Source organism: Typopeltis vanoorti, chromosome 9 (assembly GCF_054136105.1).
Source record: "Typopeltis vanoorti isolate ZY-2024b chromosome 9, IOZ_Tvanoo_1.0, whole genome shotgun sequence".
NCBI lineage: Eukaryota > Metazoa > Arthropoda > Arachnida > Uropygi > Thelyphonidae > Typopeltis > Typopeltis vanoorti.
Window position 1 is genome coordinate 62,295,851 of NC_143557.1, and position 20,654 is coordinate 62,316,504.

General features: G+C 35.2%; 2 protein-coding genes across 5 annotated transcripts in view; one reads left to right on the forward strand and one right to left on the reverse strand.

The window, feature by feature from the left end:
- The window catches only part of LOC150103087 (malonyl-CoA-acyl carrier protein transacylase, mitochondrial-like), an 86,301-nt gene extending 81,994 nt beyond the window's left edge, over positions 1-4,307 (reverse strand). For both annotated transcript variants that reach the window (XM_090398554.1, XM_090398553.1), the window contains exon 1: positions 3,641-4,307. In XM_090398554.1, coding sequence (XP_090254680.1) covers positions 3,641-4,117 — 477 coding nt within the window. In that variant the 5' untranslated portion in view covers positions 4,118-4,307. The remainder of the gene's footprint in view (positions 1-3,640) is intronic.
- Positions 4,308-6,772: 2,465 nt separating this feature from the next.
- The window catches only part of dpa (disc proliferation abnormal), a 238,270-nt gene continuing 224,388 nt past the window's right edge, over positions 6,773-20,654 (forward strand). The window contains exon 1 of one of the 3 annotated variants that reach the window (XM_090398134.1): positions 6,773-6,962. In XM_090398134.1, the coding sequence (XP_090254260.1) occupies positions 6,958-6,962 (5 nt within the window). In that variant the 5' untranslated portion in view covers positions 6,773-6,957. Of the gene's footprint in view, positions 7,009-20,654 lie in introns of all 3 variants that reach the window. The other 2 variants (XM_090398132.1, XM_090398133.1) reach the window with 2 other exon arrangements.

Sequence of the window (20,654 nt, forward strand, 5' to 3'; positions counted from 1 at the left end):
CCAGGTAATTCTTGGTCTTCCGAGTCTTCTTTTTTCAGTTGGAAAAGTATTGATTAGGATGTTAGGAAGTCTGTCTGTCCATTAGTACAGTGTGGCCAAACCATCTCAGTTGTTGTTTTCTAATTTTTTCTATTACTGTCTTTTTATACCATAATTCTTGTCTGGCTGTGCTGTTTGTTTTCTTTTCTATCCAACTTGTTCTATTTATTTTTCTTAAGCATTTCATTTCAAATGCCAGCATTTTTTTCTCCTCTCTTTTCTTAACTGTCCACGCTTCTGCTCCATAGGTGACTGTTGGTATAATTATTGATTCATATAATTTGATTTTGGCTTGCTTAGATATCTTGTTTGTTTTCCAGATTTTTTGTAATTTTCCCATGGTGGTCCATCCTATCACTATTCTGTATTTGATTGTTTTGAGTTCATCTATTGTTTCTGTTAGTTTTGATCCAAGATATATGAACTACATCTTGGATGGTATTTCTGTTCCTCCCTATTTTCATCACTTTTGTCTTTTGTATATTTATTGTCATGTCATGTCATATGTTTTACAGGTTTCGTTTAGCTTGTTTATCAATCTTTGCAGTTCATTTGGGGTTCTTGCAATAAGGACGAGATCATCTGCATATTTGATATTATTTATGTTTAAATTGACATTGATTCCAGGCTCATTGTCTATTGCCTTCTTTACAACTTCTTCTAGATATATGTTGAATAGGCATGGGGATAATGGGCATCCTTGCATTACTCCTTTTTGGATCTCTATGGGTTCTGTTGTGAGTGTGTCCTTTTTAATTATTGCATTTGTCTTGGAGTAATATTTTATCAGAAACTGTATTATATATTTGTCTATTGCTTTTTCTAATAGAACTTTAAGAAGGATTTCTCTGTTGATGCTATCGAAAACTTGTTTAAATTCCACAAAATAATAATATAGTTCTTTATGATCTTCTCAGCTGAGCTCTGCTAGTTGGTGCAATGTGAAAATCTGGTCTATTGTTGAACAGTTTCTCAGAAACCCAGCTTGTTCTATGCCTATCAGTTCTTCATAGGTGTTTTTTAATCTAGTTTGTATAATTCTTACGAATGTTTTATAGGTGTGGGAGAGTAAATTGATTGGTCTGTAATTTCTGCAGTCTCTTTTGTCTCCTTTCTTGTATATTGGGATGATCTCTACAGTTCTCCAGTCATTGGGATCTCTCCTGTTTGTAGTATTTTATTGAATAGGGTTGTTAATTATTCTATTGATGTGCTGCCTCCATATGACCACAGTTCAGTAGGGATAGTATCAATGCCTGGTGCTTTATTGTTTTTCGTCTGTTTTATTGTGTATCTAACTTCTTGTAAAATTTTTGGGTGGTCGTTATTTTCTTCTATTGTTGGCATTGTAGTTTTGTTTCCTTGGTGAAAGATAATCTTAAAATGGTTTGACCAGATTTTTCGTATAGCTTCAATATTTCCAGTTTCAGTCATCTTGTTGTTTATCATTGTTAGCTTTTGCTGAGAATTCCTTTGTAATTTCTCTTATAGTGTCATGGAAGACTTTTAGGTTGTTTCATTGGTATGCTTCTTGGCATTTCTTATCTTTTTCCTCTAACCATTTTTCTTTGGCTTTTTTGCATAGGTTATCAACTTTATATTTTAGTGCTCTGTATTTTTCTCTATTCTCTTCATTGTTTTGTTGGTTTACAAGTATCTTGGCCACTCTTTTCTCTTCTATTGTAGCTACGATTTTTTGGGTTATCCACTGTTTGTTTATTTTGGGTTTGGTACCTAGTGTGTCTTTTGCAATTGTTTCTTTTCCTTCTTCCCAGTAATTTCTGCTGTTTTGGAAGATGGAGGGTTTTAATTTCAAGCACATCTGTTCTAAAAATCAACTTCTGCTTGAGCTATCTTTTAGTTTTGATAGGTTGATGTTTTCTTCTTTTCTGATATTGTTTTTCCTGTTGAATTTTATCTTCACTTTGGCATTTAATATTTCATGGTCAGTGTTGAAAATCAAAGCTTCTTAATGTTCGTACATTATTTACTGATCTTTTCCATTGTTTGTTTATGATGATATAGTCAGTGCAGTTCTTTATGTTACCATCTGCGGATGTCCATGTATATTTATTATTAGGGCATTGATAGAACAATGTGTTTGTAATCATTAGATCATTTGCTTTACAGAAATGGAATAATTGTTCTCCTCTGTCGTTAAGCTCTCCATATCCAAATTTCCCCATCACATCTTTTTTGTCTACTGTGAACTGTCCTATTTTAGCATTAAAATCTCCCATCACTATCATGAGTTCTCTATTTTCATGAGTTCTCTATTTTTGGAATTATCTATTTCCTGTTGTAGTTCTTCATAGAAATTTTTTATTTCTTCCTCTGAATGGTTACTGTCTGGTGCATATATTTGGATTATTTTAATTGTTTGACCTTTTTCTTTTGCTTTAAGTTTGGCTGTGATTATTCTAGGAGACAATGATTTTATTTCAATTACTAAGTGTGTAAGTTTCTTCTCAATTAATAATGCAACTCCTTCTCTGTGTATGTTATCTTTTCTTCCTGAAAAGTATAGTCTTCCTTCTGATAAATCCATGAATCCATCTCCACACCAATGTCTCTCTGATAAACCTAAAATACTCCATTTCTGTCTTTTTAAATTTTCCTGGACTAATTGCAATTTTACAGGTCAGTATAATGATCTTACGTTGAGGGTGGCTACATGTTTTACGTCCTGGGCTGACCACATTGCTGATTTCTCACCTACTCTATGTGGTCTTTAAGTAGGCACGTCGGCTGTCCCATATGCAGTAGTACTATCTCGGTTTGTAGACTTTCTCTGGCTCATGGAAGTTACTGGCATAATAATGTAGCCAGCTTGCCATGCCTCTGCTACATCCTTTGGTCCACGGCTCTTTATTCTTTATTCAGAGCAACTCATTTGGGTTTCCCCCATCTGCCACCCAAGGGTAGGAATGTAGTCTTTCCCCAAGATTTTATGTTTACGTTATTTAATCTCCTGATCTTCGAAGTACATTCAGACATTGCTTCTGCTACAGAGTTCTTCATAAATATTGATCTCCTTTCCATTCAATTCTTCATTTCATAATATAGCTGCATTTGTCATAATCACTAGTCTTATAGTTCCACATATATCCCTTCCTCATTGAAGTCCTGATATGGACAGCTACTACCCAAAGGATCATTTCCCTGTCTCGTTTACCAAATGGAAGAAGATTTGATACTTCATTTACAATAACATCCTCTGATTAAAATAAAAAAAAAAATCCAGGATCCTCAATCCTTACATACCCTCTATCACATATTGCTTAAGACAGTTGTCCTTCAAAAACTCAAGAAATTAATTCTCTTTACTTCCAATCTACATTCTACTAAGTCAGATTTCTATGAGAGGTTAGTTTTTGGGTGATGATTAAAACAGTTATTAGTTTTAAATGAGAACTCTTAGCCCTTATCCTAAAACTAATCCATTTCATCCCAGTTTCAGAAAAAAAAAAACAGCATTTAATTTTCACTGTACTGTTACCACTTAGTTCTGGAATGGAAAATAAATGAAAGTAAAGAAAAAAAAAACAGTAGATATCCTAAGGTAACAGACACCATAGAAAATTTCATTTAAGTTTCTTACCTGTCCTGGAAAAAAAACGACTGATGTATTCTCAGGATTAATATTCGGTCGCAAAGCATACTCTGCTTGACTTCTTCGAGGATCGATAGTTGTTGGATATAACGGTGTAGTCCACATATCGCCTGACTTAGAAGTATCATCTTCAAATGTAGCAGCATTTTTTAAAAGATCGTTAACGTTTTCATTAAGTAAATTAACAGTACAAGGCGACGACTGTTCTTCTGGAAGAGACTTTGTATTGGTCTTTGATAACTCATTTACTGAATCAGAACTGACCGAATATCTTTTAATTGTGCTTACAAATGAATTTATGTAATTTATTCGTAGAGAATTCGCACTTCCTAATTTATTGCCAAAAGGTAAGCTTATTCGGAGATGACATGTCTGAGTTCTATATCTCAGTATTCGAATACATACTTTTATTAAGTTCCTGTTCGCTGTTTGTACAGAATACATATTGAAAAGCAAGGTAAACATTAAGATTACTATAAATTTCCAATTAGACCTTTATATCAAAGGTTAACATCACAGAAGGAATAAAAAACCTACTTATTAGTATTTTCATTACCCATACATTATTACAGAATAAATACAACAGCAGGATTTTCGTAACGTACGAATTTTGATCTATCAATCATAACAACTCCACCATGCGGTTTAAATACAATGGAGCTACTCCGAGAAAAACTTGCATGGGCCACGTGATTTTAAAGGTATTATGTTGCAAGTTTTGGCGCGAAAAAACGCATATTGAACGTGGTCGCTTGTGTACTCCATTTAACGTAAGTTTAGTATTAACATATAAACTTCGTATTTAACCTCGTCCTGATTTGATGAGAATTTTCATTTCCATATGACCCTCGATAAGCTTTTTAATATTATTACTTTTATATGTTAAGTTTAATTTCTGGTTTCCCAAAGCTGCAATAGTACAATTCGCTCTTGTATATCGAAAATACAAATATATACTAATTATAATGAATGCAATATTTGATGTACTCTCATGGGTAGCATATGTAATACAATGCGTGCAAAATGTCACTTAATTATGAGTAAGAATAATTAGTGGAAATCAGTTTCTTCAGTAGGTGTACATATATTGTTAAAGCACTGTGTTGCGCTTTCATATTAGATTGTTTCATTTGCTGAACGGCTTCATAAATGTCACAATTCCGAGAAGTCTAACTTGCAGTTCATTGTGAATATAATGAAATGCAATTATATTTACTTGAATTGTGAATTTCCATGAATATAGTTTCCAATTTCTAAACTTTTTGTAGAAATTTATTCTTGAAAATAAGTGGACAGTTTAATAGGCTATAACGTTATAAGTTATTATTACATATGGGTATCCCCATGTAGTCAGAAGACTCATCGCGGGAGACCCAAGCTATCAAAACAATATCTATCATACCTCTTCTTGAACTCATTTACAGACGAAGCACTCACAACTGAGTTAGGCAATGCATTCCATTCATTCACCACTCTCCAAGCAAAAAAATCTAGTTCTCACACCCTTGTTAAGCACACTTTTCCTTAATTTCCAGGGATGACCTCTTGTTCTTCCATCACTATCACACAGCTGAAATATTTCCCTTGCATCAATCTTATGAAAACCTTTAAGTAATTTAAATGTTACTATCATATCTCCTCTTCTCTGCTTATCAACCAACCTCTATAATCCATAAGCTCTCAATCTATCAATGTAGGGAGCATTTTTTACACCACTCACCAACTTAGTCACTCTCCTCTGAGCCCTCTCCACCATTTCATCTCCAAGGGATCCAGGCGACCAGACTTGAGCACAGTAATCCAAATGTGGAAGTATCAATGCCTTATAAAGAGGAATAATAACCTCTTTATCACTGGATGTTAGTGTGTTCTTCCATAACCAAGTAATCCTATCTGCAATCTTGGATACCTTAGCAATGTGTCCTCTGAACTTCAATTCCCTAACCTGTTATTCCCCAAGTCCCTGAGGCTAGGGACTTGGGGGTATCCCAATACTCCCAAGTCCCTAGCCTCATCAATCTTTTGGAGTACCGTTCCATCAATGTGGTACACAGCTGGAAATCTTTTAACCCCAAAATGCATAACTTTACACTTTTTCAGATTGAACTGACATCCATTACCCTTTGTCCATTTTGCCAGCTTATTTAAATCATCCTGCAAACTCTCACATTGGTTTGATTTCTTATTGGGCTTCTCAACTTTGCATCGTCAGCAAACAACTGAACATTTCCCTTCAAGTCATTTCCTATATCATTTATGTACAAATTAAACAATAACAGCCCAAGCACAGAGCCCTGAGGCACACCACTGGTTACCTGCTTCATCCTGGACTCTGCTCCTCCATACACTAATTTTTGCTATCTCTCCATGAGCCAATCTCTTATCCATAACACCAGCTTAGTATCCATCCCCATTTGTTCTAATTTGCGCAACAGTATTCCATGTGGTATCCTGTCAAACGTATTTGGAAATCCAGAAGTATCACTGTGTTGCCATTTCCTTTGTCCAATTCAGATGTCATTCTATTATAAAAAGTTAATAAATTGCTAAGGTAGGATCAACCTTTAACAAAACCATGTTGGCCCTTATACTGTATCATATTCTGATCCACCGAATCCTGAATTCTGACCTTAACCAACTTTTCCACTACTTTTACCACCACTCCCGAGATGGTAATTGGTCTGCAATTTACAACCGCAGTCTTGGACCCTCCTTTATGCAAAGGAACTATTTTGCCTTCCTTCCATTCCCTAGGGACCATACCAGAGTTCAAACTCAAGTTAAATAACCAAGTAAGAGGATTTGACAATTCACTTGCACATTCGCGTAACACTCGAGCTGATATTCCATCTAAACCAAGAGCAGGGTTTGTGTTTAAATTCTGCAATATTCTAAGTACCTTTGTTTCATTAACTTGAATTCTCACATTAACTTGAATTATTGACTTTCATTAACTTGAATTATTGCTACAGGTACAGAGATATTCTCACTTGGGTGATAGACTTTTGAAAAGTGCTCACTCAGTAACTGCTATTACATCTGATTTGGTCACCTCGATACCATTGGCACCCACTTAGGTTAACCTTATAATGAAGTTATAACGAATTATTATCAAGCTATGCTTTTGCTAAAATGTAAATCAAAATATGCTAATAAGTTAGGTAAGATTAGTTATAATATTTATTTAATGTAATTTAATGATAATAAATGCTGATGAGGATTAAAAAATTGTTGTTAATGTGTGGATCAGTGGTGACTCGTGGCTTGAAATCGTGTGGGTGCTGCAACTTTCGAAATATACATACATGCTGTAAGTACAGTGTATACAGTGTTTGGATAAAATATCAAATATTATGGTAAGAATTTTAAAAAAAAATTAAACATGAAAAAATAGTTTATTATGAATAAAATTATACAGTTTGGTATAATTCAAAATTACTTAAAAATAAAATCCATTATCATAACTCCAATAATGTTCTAAAATAAAAACTATAACAAATGTTATGTCTTTAATTGTAATGTCCAAATATTTAAAGAGACTTTAAAGAGATGTGTGAGAGAAAAGATGTGCAACTTGAATGTATGGAGCAAATCTGAAAGCAAGCTGGAGTGGGTGAGAAAGAGATGCACTGCATTGAAATGAGTTGGAGTTATTGGGATTTGGTTTGGGATTTTGAATTATGACTAAAGCAACTAAGGCTGTGAGGCCAGCTGGACTGTTAAATGCATAGTTTTTCTCCTCCCAGGTTGCTTGTTTTGTGAGATGAACTAGAGTTTTCACAAGGGAGAATCCATCACCTCCATAAGAAACCATCTTTCTTATCCTCATGTGAAAAGCCCTTATAGAGACTCTTCTTGTCCTAAGTGGGATTCAAACATCAAATCCCAAAAATATCTGAAATAAGGAGAATAAAGTTATTGCAATAATCACGTATACGTTTGTCCAAAGACGTTGAACGAGGACAACATCTGGACAGGGATAGATGGAGGTATGATGCTTTTTTGTGAAGACAGAAAGGGAGTGGTAATGCTATTGATGAAAACAAGAGTTATGCCTATCCATGGAAATGCAAATAGTTGCATTGGTTTTGAAGCATTATAGTTGGACAGGATGAAATATCTTGTTTAGCTATAAGTAGAAATATAAGTTGTCCAAATATAAGAAGGAAAACAGGTCTTGGAATATGTGGATGCATGGAGTATGTTTAAGGATAGAAGAGAATTTTATGCATGGAGATTTGCAGAAGAACATGACATTTGGAGAGATTTGTTTTCTGGGCAAGTGTATATATCGGGGTAGGGAAACTAGAATTGTACAGTTGAAGGTAGCAGAGATTTATAGCCTCCCTCGATGAGTCCTTGACTCCCTGGAGGTCTCAGATAATAATAATATTCTGGTCGAAATCATCTTCCAAAAATAATTGGAGCAACACTCGGGTGGGAGGTACTAATTATGTCTTGTCAGATGTCATCTCCTTCCAGGAGGTTGACTACCATGAGCTTCCACCATGTAGAGTTTTGTGCTTCTCTTTTGCATTCTTCATAGGACAAAAAGGTCCATTCCTTAATATTTCCCATCCAGTCTGTTCTTTGTCTTCCTCTTCTTGTATCATTCCTTCTGGAAGTGTTTTTTGGAGGGATTGATGCCTTAGTATGTGACCGAGGTAGATGGTTTTACTTTTCTTAATGGTTTTCAACAGATTCGTATTTTATGCAATCATCTCTAATATTTCTAAATTAGTTTTTTTGGCAGTTTTTTGAGGATCCACATCTTTTAGTTTATTTTCACAATAATTTGATATTGTTCAGGTTTCTGCTACATATAGCAGCGTTGACCATACGTAACATTTGGACAGCCTAATTCTTATTTTTGTAGGTTTTTTGTAGGGATTCATGTCTTAGAGTGTGACACCAAGGTAAGGGGTTTTCCTTTTCTTAATGGTTTTCAACAGATTCCTATCTTCTCCAATCATCTCTAATATTTCTAAATTATTTTTTTTTGCAGTCCATGGGACTCTAAGAATTCTTCTGAGGATCCACATCTCAAAGGCTTTTAGTTTATTTTCACAATATTTTGATATTGTCCAGATTTCTGCTCCATATAGCAGTGTTGACCACATGTAGCATTTGGACAGCCTAATTCTTATTTTTGTGTGAATTTCCCTTGAGGCCAGAATATTTTTCATGCTAATAAAGGTTGATCTAGCAATTTCTATTCTTCTTAATATTTCCTTATCATACTTTCCATTCTCTGTAATTAGATGATCCAAATATATATAACTATCTACTTTATCTAAAGTATTTCCTCTGATCTTAATATTTATATGGGGTATATTCGCTTTTTCTCTTGTTACCAGCATGGTTTTGTTTTTTGTTTGAAGTTGAAATTAAGTCCATATTTTTCACTTAGCTTCAGCGTCTCTTCTAGTAGGTTTTGAAGATCTTTTTTCAATTTCAGCTAGCAAAATATATATAACTGATCCAAATATATATAACTATCTACTTTATCTAAAGTATTTCCTCTGATCTTAATATTTATATGGGGTATTTTCCCTTTTTCTCTTGTTACCAGCATGGTTTTGTTTTTTGTTTGAAGTTGAAATTAAGTCCATATTTTTCACTTAGCTTCAGCGTCTCTTCTAGTAGGTTTTGAAGATCTTTTTTCAATTTCAGCTAGCAGTACTGTATCATCTATATATTTTAAGTTGTTTATATTCCTGCTTCCTACGCTGACTCCTTTAAATTCTTCTAATTGCTGGAAGATATTTTCAGTATAGAGTTTAAACAATATAGGAGAAAGAACACAGCCTTGTCTGACACCCTTCTTTACTGGGAATTCCTCTGAGATTTCTCCTGATATTTTTATTGAGGCAGTTTGCTCCCAATATAGTTTTATCAGTAATCTGGTATCTTTACCATCTACTCCTAAATTTCTGATGCATTTGATTAGTTGTTCATGTTGTATATTGTCAAAGGCCTTTGTGTAGTCAATAAAACACAAGTAGACTTCTTTCTGCTTCTCCAGATATCTTTCTATAATAGTTCTGATGTTGAAGAGTCCTTCTCTAGTTCCTTTATTTTCCTGGAAACCAGATTGTGTTTCATTAATTTCCCTTTTGATTTTATGTTTATTTCTTTCCAGGATGATATATAACATAACTTTTGCTATCTGACTGATCAGACTGATAGTTCTATACTCTTCACATTTGATTGCCTTCGATTTTTTAGGTATTGGTAGGAACGTTGAGTGCTTAAAATCTTTTGGTAGGTGTGCAGTTTCGTATATTTTGTTACATATGTCAGTCAGTGATCTTATAGCTTTATCATCTAAAGCCTTTAGATATTCTGCCATAATGCCATCCATTCCTGGAGCTTTTCCTGGTTTCAGTTTCCTAATGGCATTTGTTACTTCCCAGGTAAGAATAATAGGGGCCCCCTTCAAATCTTCTTGCATTGGCATATCTATTCTATCATGATTTTAGAGTTCCTTTGAATATTCTACCCATCTATCCCATATTTTTTTTTTCTCCATTAGGATGTTTCCACTGGTATCTTCAATGCAATGAGAGCCTACTCTTTTGCAAGATTTGCTAATTAGCTCCCTAACTTTTTCATGAAGTTCTCTGGTTTTGTGCTTTTTGTTCAGAAGTTCAATTTCCTGGCATTTGTTGTTGAGCCATAGTTTGCAATCCTACATTCTTTCCTGATCTCCTTGTTTAAGTTCTTGTATTCAGGACGATTTTTGTGTTTCTTTTTTTCTGCCATCATTTTCAGTATGTTGTCATTCATCAGGATTTACTCATTTTCTTCTAAACTTTGGGAATTGCTTGTTTTACTGCTTTTCTATGCCCTCTTTAAATTTCTGCCATCTATCCTCAATCTCATCTTTAGGGTAAGGATACTTAGTGGGATCAGCAACATTAACAGCAGTGGATTGTGCCAGTCCCTTTAAAAATTTATCTTGTATTTCTTGATTTTTAAGGGAGCCAAGATCATATTTTTCTATGTTTATAGGTTTCATTGTTTTTTTAAATTTTATTGCTGCTTTAATGACCACAGGGTTGTGGTCAGATCCAATGTCAGCCCCTGGGTATGTTTTGGCTTGTAAGATGTTATTCCAGAATCTTTTTTAAATCATTATATAGTCAATCTGGTTTCTACAGCTGTCTCTGGGACTTTTCCATGTGTAAAGTCTTCTAGGAGGGTGGCTAAATAAAGTATTTGCTATTACCAGATTGTTTTCTCCACAGAACTGTATTAATCTTTCTCCTCTTGGATTTCTGTGTCCCAGGCCTTGGTTTCCCATGCAGGAAGAGATCTTTTCTGAGCCTACTTTAGCATTTAGATCGCCCATAACGATAGTTATATCATCTGATTTAGTGTTGTTTAGTGCACTTTGAATGTTTTCATAGAAACATTCTACATCTTCATCTGGGTAATCAGAAGTAGGTGCATATATTTGGACAATAAAAATATTAAACGGTTGAGCTGCAATTTTTAATGCAATTATCCTGTCACTTATGGGCCAAAATCCAAATAAGGATTGCACAATCTTATTTTTTAGTACAAATGCTACTCCATTCCTATGACTGTTTCTGCATGAGTATATAATTGAATGGCTCTTTCTATTTATTTTTCCATTAATAGTCCTTACTTTACTGATACTAGCAATGTCAATTTTCATTATGGTAACTCACCACAAAACTGAACTTTTCTTGAGGAGTAACACCAGAGTGGAATCCTTGATATTCCTGATGACATGATTTATTCCAAATTAAAAGATCAAAGAGTGATATTAATGAGAAGACCTCTCATACATATCATACATATGAATGATATTCTAGTTCTGACCAGGAATATCATCTTTACATTTAACACCCTGAAACCCCAAACATCAATGAAAGCAAGATATCATAATTGTCCTCTCAGGCTTTATATCCTGAACCCTTAGGGCTGCTTTAAATGTCAGGAATATTGTCATGCATGGCCATTTCTGTCCAATGTGTCCATTAAAGAGAATAAAGGCTGTGTAAAAACTCCTAAAAATTTGCTAATTGTGAAGGAGAACTCAGCTTACCCTTTAGTATGCCAAAGATGGAAGGATGAAAACAGGATTCAAAAGATCATGACCGAGAAGACATTCCATACCAGGATGCAAAGAGGAAGTTTATTACAACAACATGTAGTGGAAAACCCTGAGAAGGCAATAGCAAGAAAGTTTAAGAGGGGACATTAATATCTCTTTCACACCTTCTCACAGTTATATCATTGCTGAGTGATATAATTTACTCACAGTATCTACAATAAAAATATTATTAGAGTAAATTAGAGAAAAAAAAATGAATATTGTTTCACTCTGGAAAACTCACCAGAAATGACTGCAATAAATCAAAACTCTAGTTACTAACAAAAAATGGATGGTATGCCTCAAAGCTTAAAGGACATGCCTCCAGATTTGACTAATAAATGGGATGTACCCTTGCATTCCAGAGAAAAAAATAAAATCATTCTACCTAGTGCCCTAGATGGAGCAGAATTTGATGTCCTGGATATTTTTCCTGAGGAGCAAAATTTGAACCCTGGCCATCCATAATGGGAAAAAAAAAAAAAAAAAACTGATAAGAACAAAACTGCACAACACTGGAAGCCAGGAGGATTTGCAAAAATAACCATTGAAATTGTTCTACAAGAATTCTTTTGAATTCTTCCGGAATATGGATAACATCTTGATCCTCCTGCAGAATTATCAGCCTGCATACTGAAAGCCTGGTGAAAATCTATTATTATGGAACATTGATATTACTTTTAAATACAGGATAGGGATATAGGGACTTGCCTATGGATGGATTATTCATCTGCCTTCTGCAGAATTCTTGAGGAACAGATGTCTTAGGCAACATGTAACAGAATGAACAAGAGGTTCAAGAGTTTTGGATTTGGTTATAGCATCAGATGAGTTGATAATAACTGAGAATGACATCTCTCCCACCAGTTGGAGAGAGTGACCATATGGTTTTGACTTGGAAAATGAATAGACATGCAGGAGTATCAAAGAGACAGGAACTTATGTGGAATTATAAAGCAGGTGATTATAATAGTCTTAGACGTCAACTTTGGGAAGTTTCGTGGAGGGAGGAATTGGAAGGCCAGGATATCATTAGTGCATGGGAAATTGTGAAAGAATATTTGTTAGCAGCAATGGTAAGTTGTATACCACGAGTGAGGAAGAGGACACAATTTGGAGTAAAGTGGATGACAAACAATATTAAACAGGAATTGCATGCGAAAAAGAGGCTATGGAAGAGATATAAGGAGACAGGTGAAGAGAAGATGCATGAAGAATATAAGACACAGGCCAGAAGAGTGACTAGTGTGGTAAGGAAAAACTGGAATATGAGAGGAGATTGGCCCTAAAATCCAAAGAAAATCCTAGGGAATTTTTTAGCTATGTGGCCAGTAAGAGGAGAAATGACTATGGAAGAATGATATTGTGGGATAAAAATGGGAATAGAGTGACTAATGCAGAGGACATAGTGGAATTGTGCAATGAACACTTTATTGGAGTATTTCATCTTAGAGGAGTCAGTTTTAATGCTAGAGGGATAGGGCAGGTTCGAGGTTTAGAGGTACAGGAGGAGAGTGTGTTTCAGATACTGAGTACTCTGGATGTCAGTAAAGCTTTGGGACTGGATGGTATTTCATCACGAGTTTTGAGAGAATGTGCTAAGGAACTGACAGTGTCTTTAACGTGGCTTTTCAATGAAAGGTGCCCAAGGAATGGAAGGAAGATAAGATAGTGCCATTGCATAAGGGTGGTAACAGACTGGAAGTGTCTAATTATAGGCCAGTCTGTGTGTCATCAGTAGTTAAGATTTGGAGAAAGTAGTGAGGGACCGTATACAGCATTGGGCAGATGAGGGTAATGTTATCTGTGAGAGTCAACATGGATTTGTGAAGGGATGCTCTTGTTTAAGCAATATGCTAGCCTTTTATAATAAAGTTACAAGAACATTAGATGAGGGAAAGGCATATACTGCCATTTTCTTAGACTTAGCGAAGGCATTTGACAGGGTGCCACATGATAAGCTGATATTTAAGTTGCAGCACATGGGTCTGGATGTCAACTGGATTCAGGATTGGCTGTCCGATGGGTATCAGAGAGTTGCGTATGGTGGGGCAATTTCAAGGAAGCAGAGGGTTACAAGTGGGGTCCCACAGGGCTCAGTACTGGGACCTATATTGTTTAACCTTTATATCAATGACATTGCAAGGGGATATTCAGTTGTTTGGGGGATGATGGGAAGCTGAGAAGGATTATTAGTAATAGTGCAGATGTGGTAGCCCTGCAAGAGGATTTGAATAAGCTAGATAGATGGGCAAATGAATGGGGGTGTCAGTTTAATGCAGCAAAATGTAAGGTCTTGAGGTTTGGGAAACATCGATGGGATGCTGTATACTCTATGGGAGGAGTTATACTGGAGGAAGTAGGGGAGACAAGAGATCTGGGGTTGATGATTGATAGAAACCTGAAATTTAGGGGACATATTGCAAATGTGGTGAAGGTAACACAGAGGATTGCTGCAATTATGAGAAGGACAGAGATAAGAGGGTTATCATTCCGTTGTATAAGTCTCTGATCAGACCACACTTAGACTGTTGATTTCAGATTTGTTCCCCAGGATTTGAAGGGGATAAATTAACTGTGGAAAGGGTACAGAGATGGATGACAAAGATGGTTTCAGGACTGTACAATTTTGGTTATGAGGATCAGCTAAGGGAATGTGGACTGCAGAGTTTGGTGGATAGAAGAAGGTGATATGATTGAGACTTTTAAACTATTGAAGGGGAGAGGTGATATGATTGAGACTTTTAAACTATTGAGAGGTGGTTACAGGGTTGACACTGGGGAGTTCTTTCGCTTGGTTGAACAGCAGGAGGGAGTGATGACAAGAGGCCATCCCTGAAAGTTCCGAAAGGAAACTGTGAGCAAGAGGGTGAGGAGGGGTTTCTTTGCATGGAGGGTGGTTGAACTGTGGAATGCATTGCCTGATGGAGTGGTGAGAGCGAGAACGGTCAATGAGTTTAAGGAGTGGTATGATAGACTTTGTGTTTCTTAGGGGGGGGGGGGGACCTCCCCTCGATGAGTCTTGACAGACTTTATGTTCTTAGGAAGGACCTCCCACGATGAGTCTTTTGACTCCATGGAGGCCTGAATAATAATAATTTACCACCTGGTACAGATATATCCCAGGATGACATATTACAGCTGCCACCCCATAGTCCCCCTCTATGTTAAAAGTGGCCTTTAAGTTCCCCCTTAAGGGGGGGGGACTTAAATGGCTGCCAACTGTGTGTTAGTGTTCGTATTAATATTTTTTTAATAAAAGCTGCCACAATACCTAAAATATCCAATTGGCTTCCACCTTTGACTATACCTTCTTGGAATGATGATTCTTCACCAGCCAGAAAAGCCTCAAACAAAGCTTGGGTGATCTTCTACAGATATCTGTGGGATATCTGATAAGAAATCTGATTGCTTTTACATCTGTTTAAGTAGTTCAGGCATGATAATATGATCTGCTGTCAGAGCCAGGATTCACAATTCTAGTAGATGTATATAACCAGATCAACCATCTCCGATGAGATGTGGAATAAAATCAAATGAATGGCATATGTGTCAACTATCCCACCCACTTTTGATCCTATAACACAGTTGATGCAGAATTACTGATGGAAAAGCAGTTTCAGGTAATATTCTCAGAAGAATATTATCAAGAATATCATGCATCACTACATCATCTCATTAAACTCTACATGCCCATTAAAGATGCATTCCTTAAAAATGATCAGCTGGTATCAGTTTCCTTTGAGGTGAATAAAAGCATAATGATGCTGCCAGGCCCCCTCCCCCTAGGAATTTTGCCTCCCCTTTTCCCTTATTTTTCGTATAGTCGCCCCGTGTAGCATATTTTGCCGCCGCTTCTTTCTTATTTTTCGTGTAGTTTATGCCAACTTTGCCGCCCCGAAAAAACTTGCCGCCCTGTCCAAATGCACATCTTGCACTGTTGGTAGAGCCGCCCCTGGATGCTGCTTGGCGGTTTCATCATATTGACAGATATACACAACTGTGGTCTTTGATGACTCTCCCTCTTTTCATCAAAAACTTCTGTCTATTATCCAAACATTTCAAATCCAAGTGTGAACCACTCTTTCCTGATCCTATCCCTTAGAGAAAGAAGTCCCATAAGGGTTATTTTAAGCATTGTGGTGCTACCCCTGTGTAGATGATTTCACCATCTACATAGAAAGCACTACTTACATGTATATCTTTCTATGAGTGTCATAGGAAGATGGTTGTAGTAAACCATTAACCATATTTTCACTTGGGCTCTTGCTTTGTAAATTGGTACAGGTTTCTCCTCAACAAGCATCATTCCTCCTGATCCAGAGCTATGAGATTATTGTTCTAATCCCCCTAAGAGGAGACTAGAACAATTAATCTCAGTTACAACAGAAATAAAGTACAGTAATACCCCTTCTTATGACACTTTGCTTTAGAGCAATCTGCTCATACAATGCTTTTCAATTATGACTATTGCCCATTTATATGATGTTGCATTTACTCATACAAAGTTTCAGCAAAATGATGCTCCCATGAATCAACTGACACACAGTTTTCTTGAACTCTTTGTGTTTTGTTGTTTCACTGTGAATTATAAACTGTTTATAAGGTTTTATTTTATCATTGTTAATAATTGCAGATAAAATTCAAAGTAAAGGTGCTGTTTCTTCTACAGAAAAGAAGATCAGTTAACCTATTACATTACATGCTAAGATTAAAATTATTAAATTTAGTGACGATAGTGTATTGAACACAGAGAGGCCACAGGCTAAATTTATCTTGTAATACTGCTGTTACAGTTGTTAAAAAAAAAGATAAAGTTTTAAGTGAAGTGAAAAGTGGTACACCAGTTAATACCAGAGTTATCCAAAAATATGACAATCTTATTGTTCAAATGGATAAGCTTTTAATAGTCTAGATTGATGCTGAAACTAGTTGGCATATTCCCTTAAGCGATACTAATCAGAATAAATTTTTCATTTACAAAAATTATTCTAAGTTTTTTATTTGCATATTTAACATAAATAAATGCTTTATTTATGTCATTTATGCATATATGACTGCTTAAAAATGTTATTAAACCATTACATTTATATACAAGTGAAAAAAAACTACATGGCAGTGGTCTGAAATCTAATGTTTCATACGACCAGGATATACTTACTTTGGGATTTATATTTGATACAGAAAACTAACAATCTTGTCATGCATACATCAACTCTAGAATAGATGCTATAGAGAGCAATGAACATCCTGTGTTCCCGAGTCTATGTTTTTTTTGTCTAAGTTATGTATATTTCAGTGGTTGGATACTATCCACCATTGAGCAATTGGATATCACTTGTTCCTAGTCTTTATGCTGAAACACATTGACCTCTACTGTTCTTTCTTTTAAGGTTACACAGTGGTCAGCATTCATGGTGAAGAATATATGGAGATAAAAATACGTGTTGGAATAATAACTTGACTTATAATTAAGAAAATAACATTCAACGCTTTGACCTCTTTGTCAAGGTCATCATCCGAAAAACACACATATGCAATGGCACAAGCTTTTATGATCAATTTGATTTATCCTACACCAAAGTAAGATAAATCTAAATACTTTGTTAGTCATTTACCCTAGCCTGATCTGGTGAAAAAAAATAATAATAAATAAAATACAAAATAAATTAGCAAAATAAAATGATTTTTTATACATATTAGTATAATAATATATAGAGGATAGAAAAATAATAATAAAAAAAATCTGTAAATAAATAAAGTGTTATAGTGAAACTACATTAAACATCTCTACAGTCCTCTTATATTATGGTTTTCATGATGGCACAACCCCAACATAAGAAAACCTTAATATAAGATGTCTGTAGAAATGTTTATTGTAATTCAAGTATAAAATTTTATTTATTTAGAGATTTTCGGAAAAAAAATTATTTTATTTATTTATTTTTCTGTCATCTATATATTATTATCCTGATACGTATAAAAATTTATTTTATTTTGTTAATTTATATATTTTTATATATTTCATTTATTATTGTTTTTTATTTTATTTTTATTTACTTATTTAATTTTTTTTCACTGGAGGTTAGGCTATAGTAAATCATTAATTGATGATGATGACCTCGATACAGAAGTTGAAATGTTGAGTTTTCTTTAATTATAAGTACAGTAGTTACTCCAACATGCGTATTTTTGTCTCCATATATTCTTCACTATGATCCTTTACTGTTGTTTCAACATTGACAACTGTGTTTGCTCTATGCAATGAAAATGAAATCCCTATTCCTTATACAACATGTGGCAGACTACCATACACTCTTTTGGACTGTGTATAAAAACTTCCTGATCTTGAGATATTACTGTAGACAACATGCAAAAGCTCCTCTTAACATGCCACCACCTTGGCACAGTTACATTCCATTATCAGTCTTCTCTTTGCGCATGTTAGGGATGCATTTAATCATCACTACAGCAGATTTACACAACCAGCCTCTTGAAAATACATAACACAGTGCTGCACAGATAGTTCAAAATTCAATCTCTCGTATGATCTGCTTCTATAAATTAAAGATGCCAAGAAATTATATTCCTGGTTTAATCCTTTGTCCAAGTATAAGCAAACAAAGTTTGCTACTGAAGTATTTTAAGGACTGGGCAACTCGTTTATAGAAGGTAATGACTTCACATCACTTGCCTTAGTATCCCATAATGCAAAGTACATATCCTTACAGACATGTATAATGCTATGCATTGGGAGCCAGACCCAGAGGTGATACCAAGGTTGAAGTAATGCAAAAGTCATATTTCCATATACGAGTAGCCAAAAGGTGTCAACATAAAGGATCAAACCAAGATTAAATTTCTTGGCACATCTTTAATTTATAGTATAATCAAGTGGAAAATTTCCAACAACTGTCTCTAATCCAGAGTATTTTAATAATAAGGTGTGACACCTTCTGGCTACTTGTTTATGGAAATATGACTTCTGCATTACTTCAACCTTGGTATCACTCTTGTTCTGCTTCCACTGACGAGACCTCACTTAAGGTCGAAATTGGTCTGAGGGTAGTGATCCTTCCCATATATGGACATCTATAATGCATAGCATTATACATGTTCATAAGGATGTGTGCTTTCCATTATGGGATACTAAGGCGAGTTGCTGAGTCCTGAAAATACTACAGGTGCAAACTTTGTTTGCTTACACTTGGATAAAGGATTAAACCGAGAATATAATTTCTTGGCATCTTTACTTTATAGTATACTTACAACAAAGATCTGCTTCTATCTTCCCAGACCGTATAATATCTAATTAGATTCCACTGCTATGTAGCAATTATAATGGTGACTTGCATGCCATAGAACTTGCACTACATTATATAAAGATGAAATGCTGCCGACAATCCATTACTTACACTGACTCATTAAGTTCTATAGGCTTTGAAAAGGTTTCGTATGCTATATACAATTCTCTCTGGGATCCAACATCTTTCATCAAATCTGAAGGCTGCAGACAACAATGAAGTCAAGTCAAGTCATTTCCTAAGATGTGTTCAGAAACACCTGAGTTTGAATCCTATCTAAACATGAAGACTGTTTATTGTTTAGATTATATTTGGTCATTCAAACATATAATTAAATTGTAATATATATTGATCTTTAATTGACCATGATTTATAAACATCTAATACCAACAAGTTTCACGAGGGGGGGCTGTCCAGCTTCTTCAGGACTTATTACGGTAAGAGAAAAAAACTCAAAGTGGCTAGTACAGAGAAAATGGTGTAACACTATCGTATAAATTAAACATTAAAACGGAATGTGTAACATTGCACGCATGGAGCATGTAGTGTTAGTCACTGTTATGAGAGCACGTTCTGTAGTTTTGAGTGAAATTAAATTCTGGCAAACTGAGTGATCTTATTAAGGTTTTTTTTTCATATGTCAGCTATTATCATTCCCTGGTTTCTGTTAAGATTTTCTCCAGAACGGAGGACTACAACGGCAGCGTTTTTGAAATTTCTATAATGGAAATCTTCTTCTAGGTAAGGCATGGAGCTGCTATCCCAATCAATGGTATGGTTAATAATCGTGAAATGATAGGCTAGACCTGAGTTGTCTGTTCTGTTGTTATTAACATCTCCTATGTGTTCTTTTTTTTTTTTTTTTTTGGATTTCGAGGCTTCTCGATGTCTGTCCTATATAGTTTAGACCACAAGCACATGAGATGTTGTACACTCCAGCATGTTTGAAAAAAGGATTAGTTGATTATCTTTTTCCAGTTCTAAAGTGAATTGTATTTTTTGATGAAAAGAATTAATTTTAGTTAAAAATTCCAAAAGAGCTGTTTTTGTGTCCCTCCAAATTATGAAGACATCGTCTACATACCTCCACCACACTAAAGGTTTTGGGTCTACTTTTGAGAGGATGTCTGTTTCTAGCATTTCCATGAACAGATCTGCACAGGGCGGCGAAAGGGGACTGCCCATAGTTAAGTCATTTAGTTGCTCATATCGCTTCATTCCATTTGAAATAATTAGATTTTTGGATGTCCTAATCAAGAAACTAGCAGATGGACATATCAAACTAACAGTCTACTGCAAACCAACACACACACTGGATACTACCTTCATTTCAAGTCAACTCACCATATTGCCCAGAAGCTCAGCATAATACATATGCTCAAAAATAGAGCTACGAACATCATCATCTCAGAAAAAAAAGAACTCTATGATGAAATTACTTATATATCAGAGACATTAATAAAAAATTGGCTATCCAAAGAATCTAATCAACAAGATTCTTCATAGAAACCCCCCCCAACAACCTACCATCACTCAATACAGTTCATCCTTAGTTATTCCTTATGCAGGTACA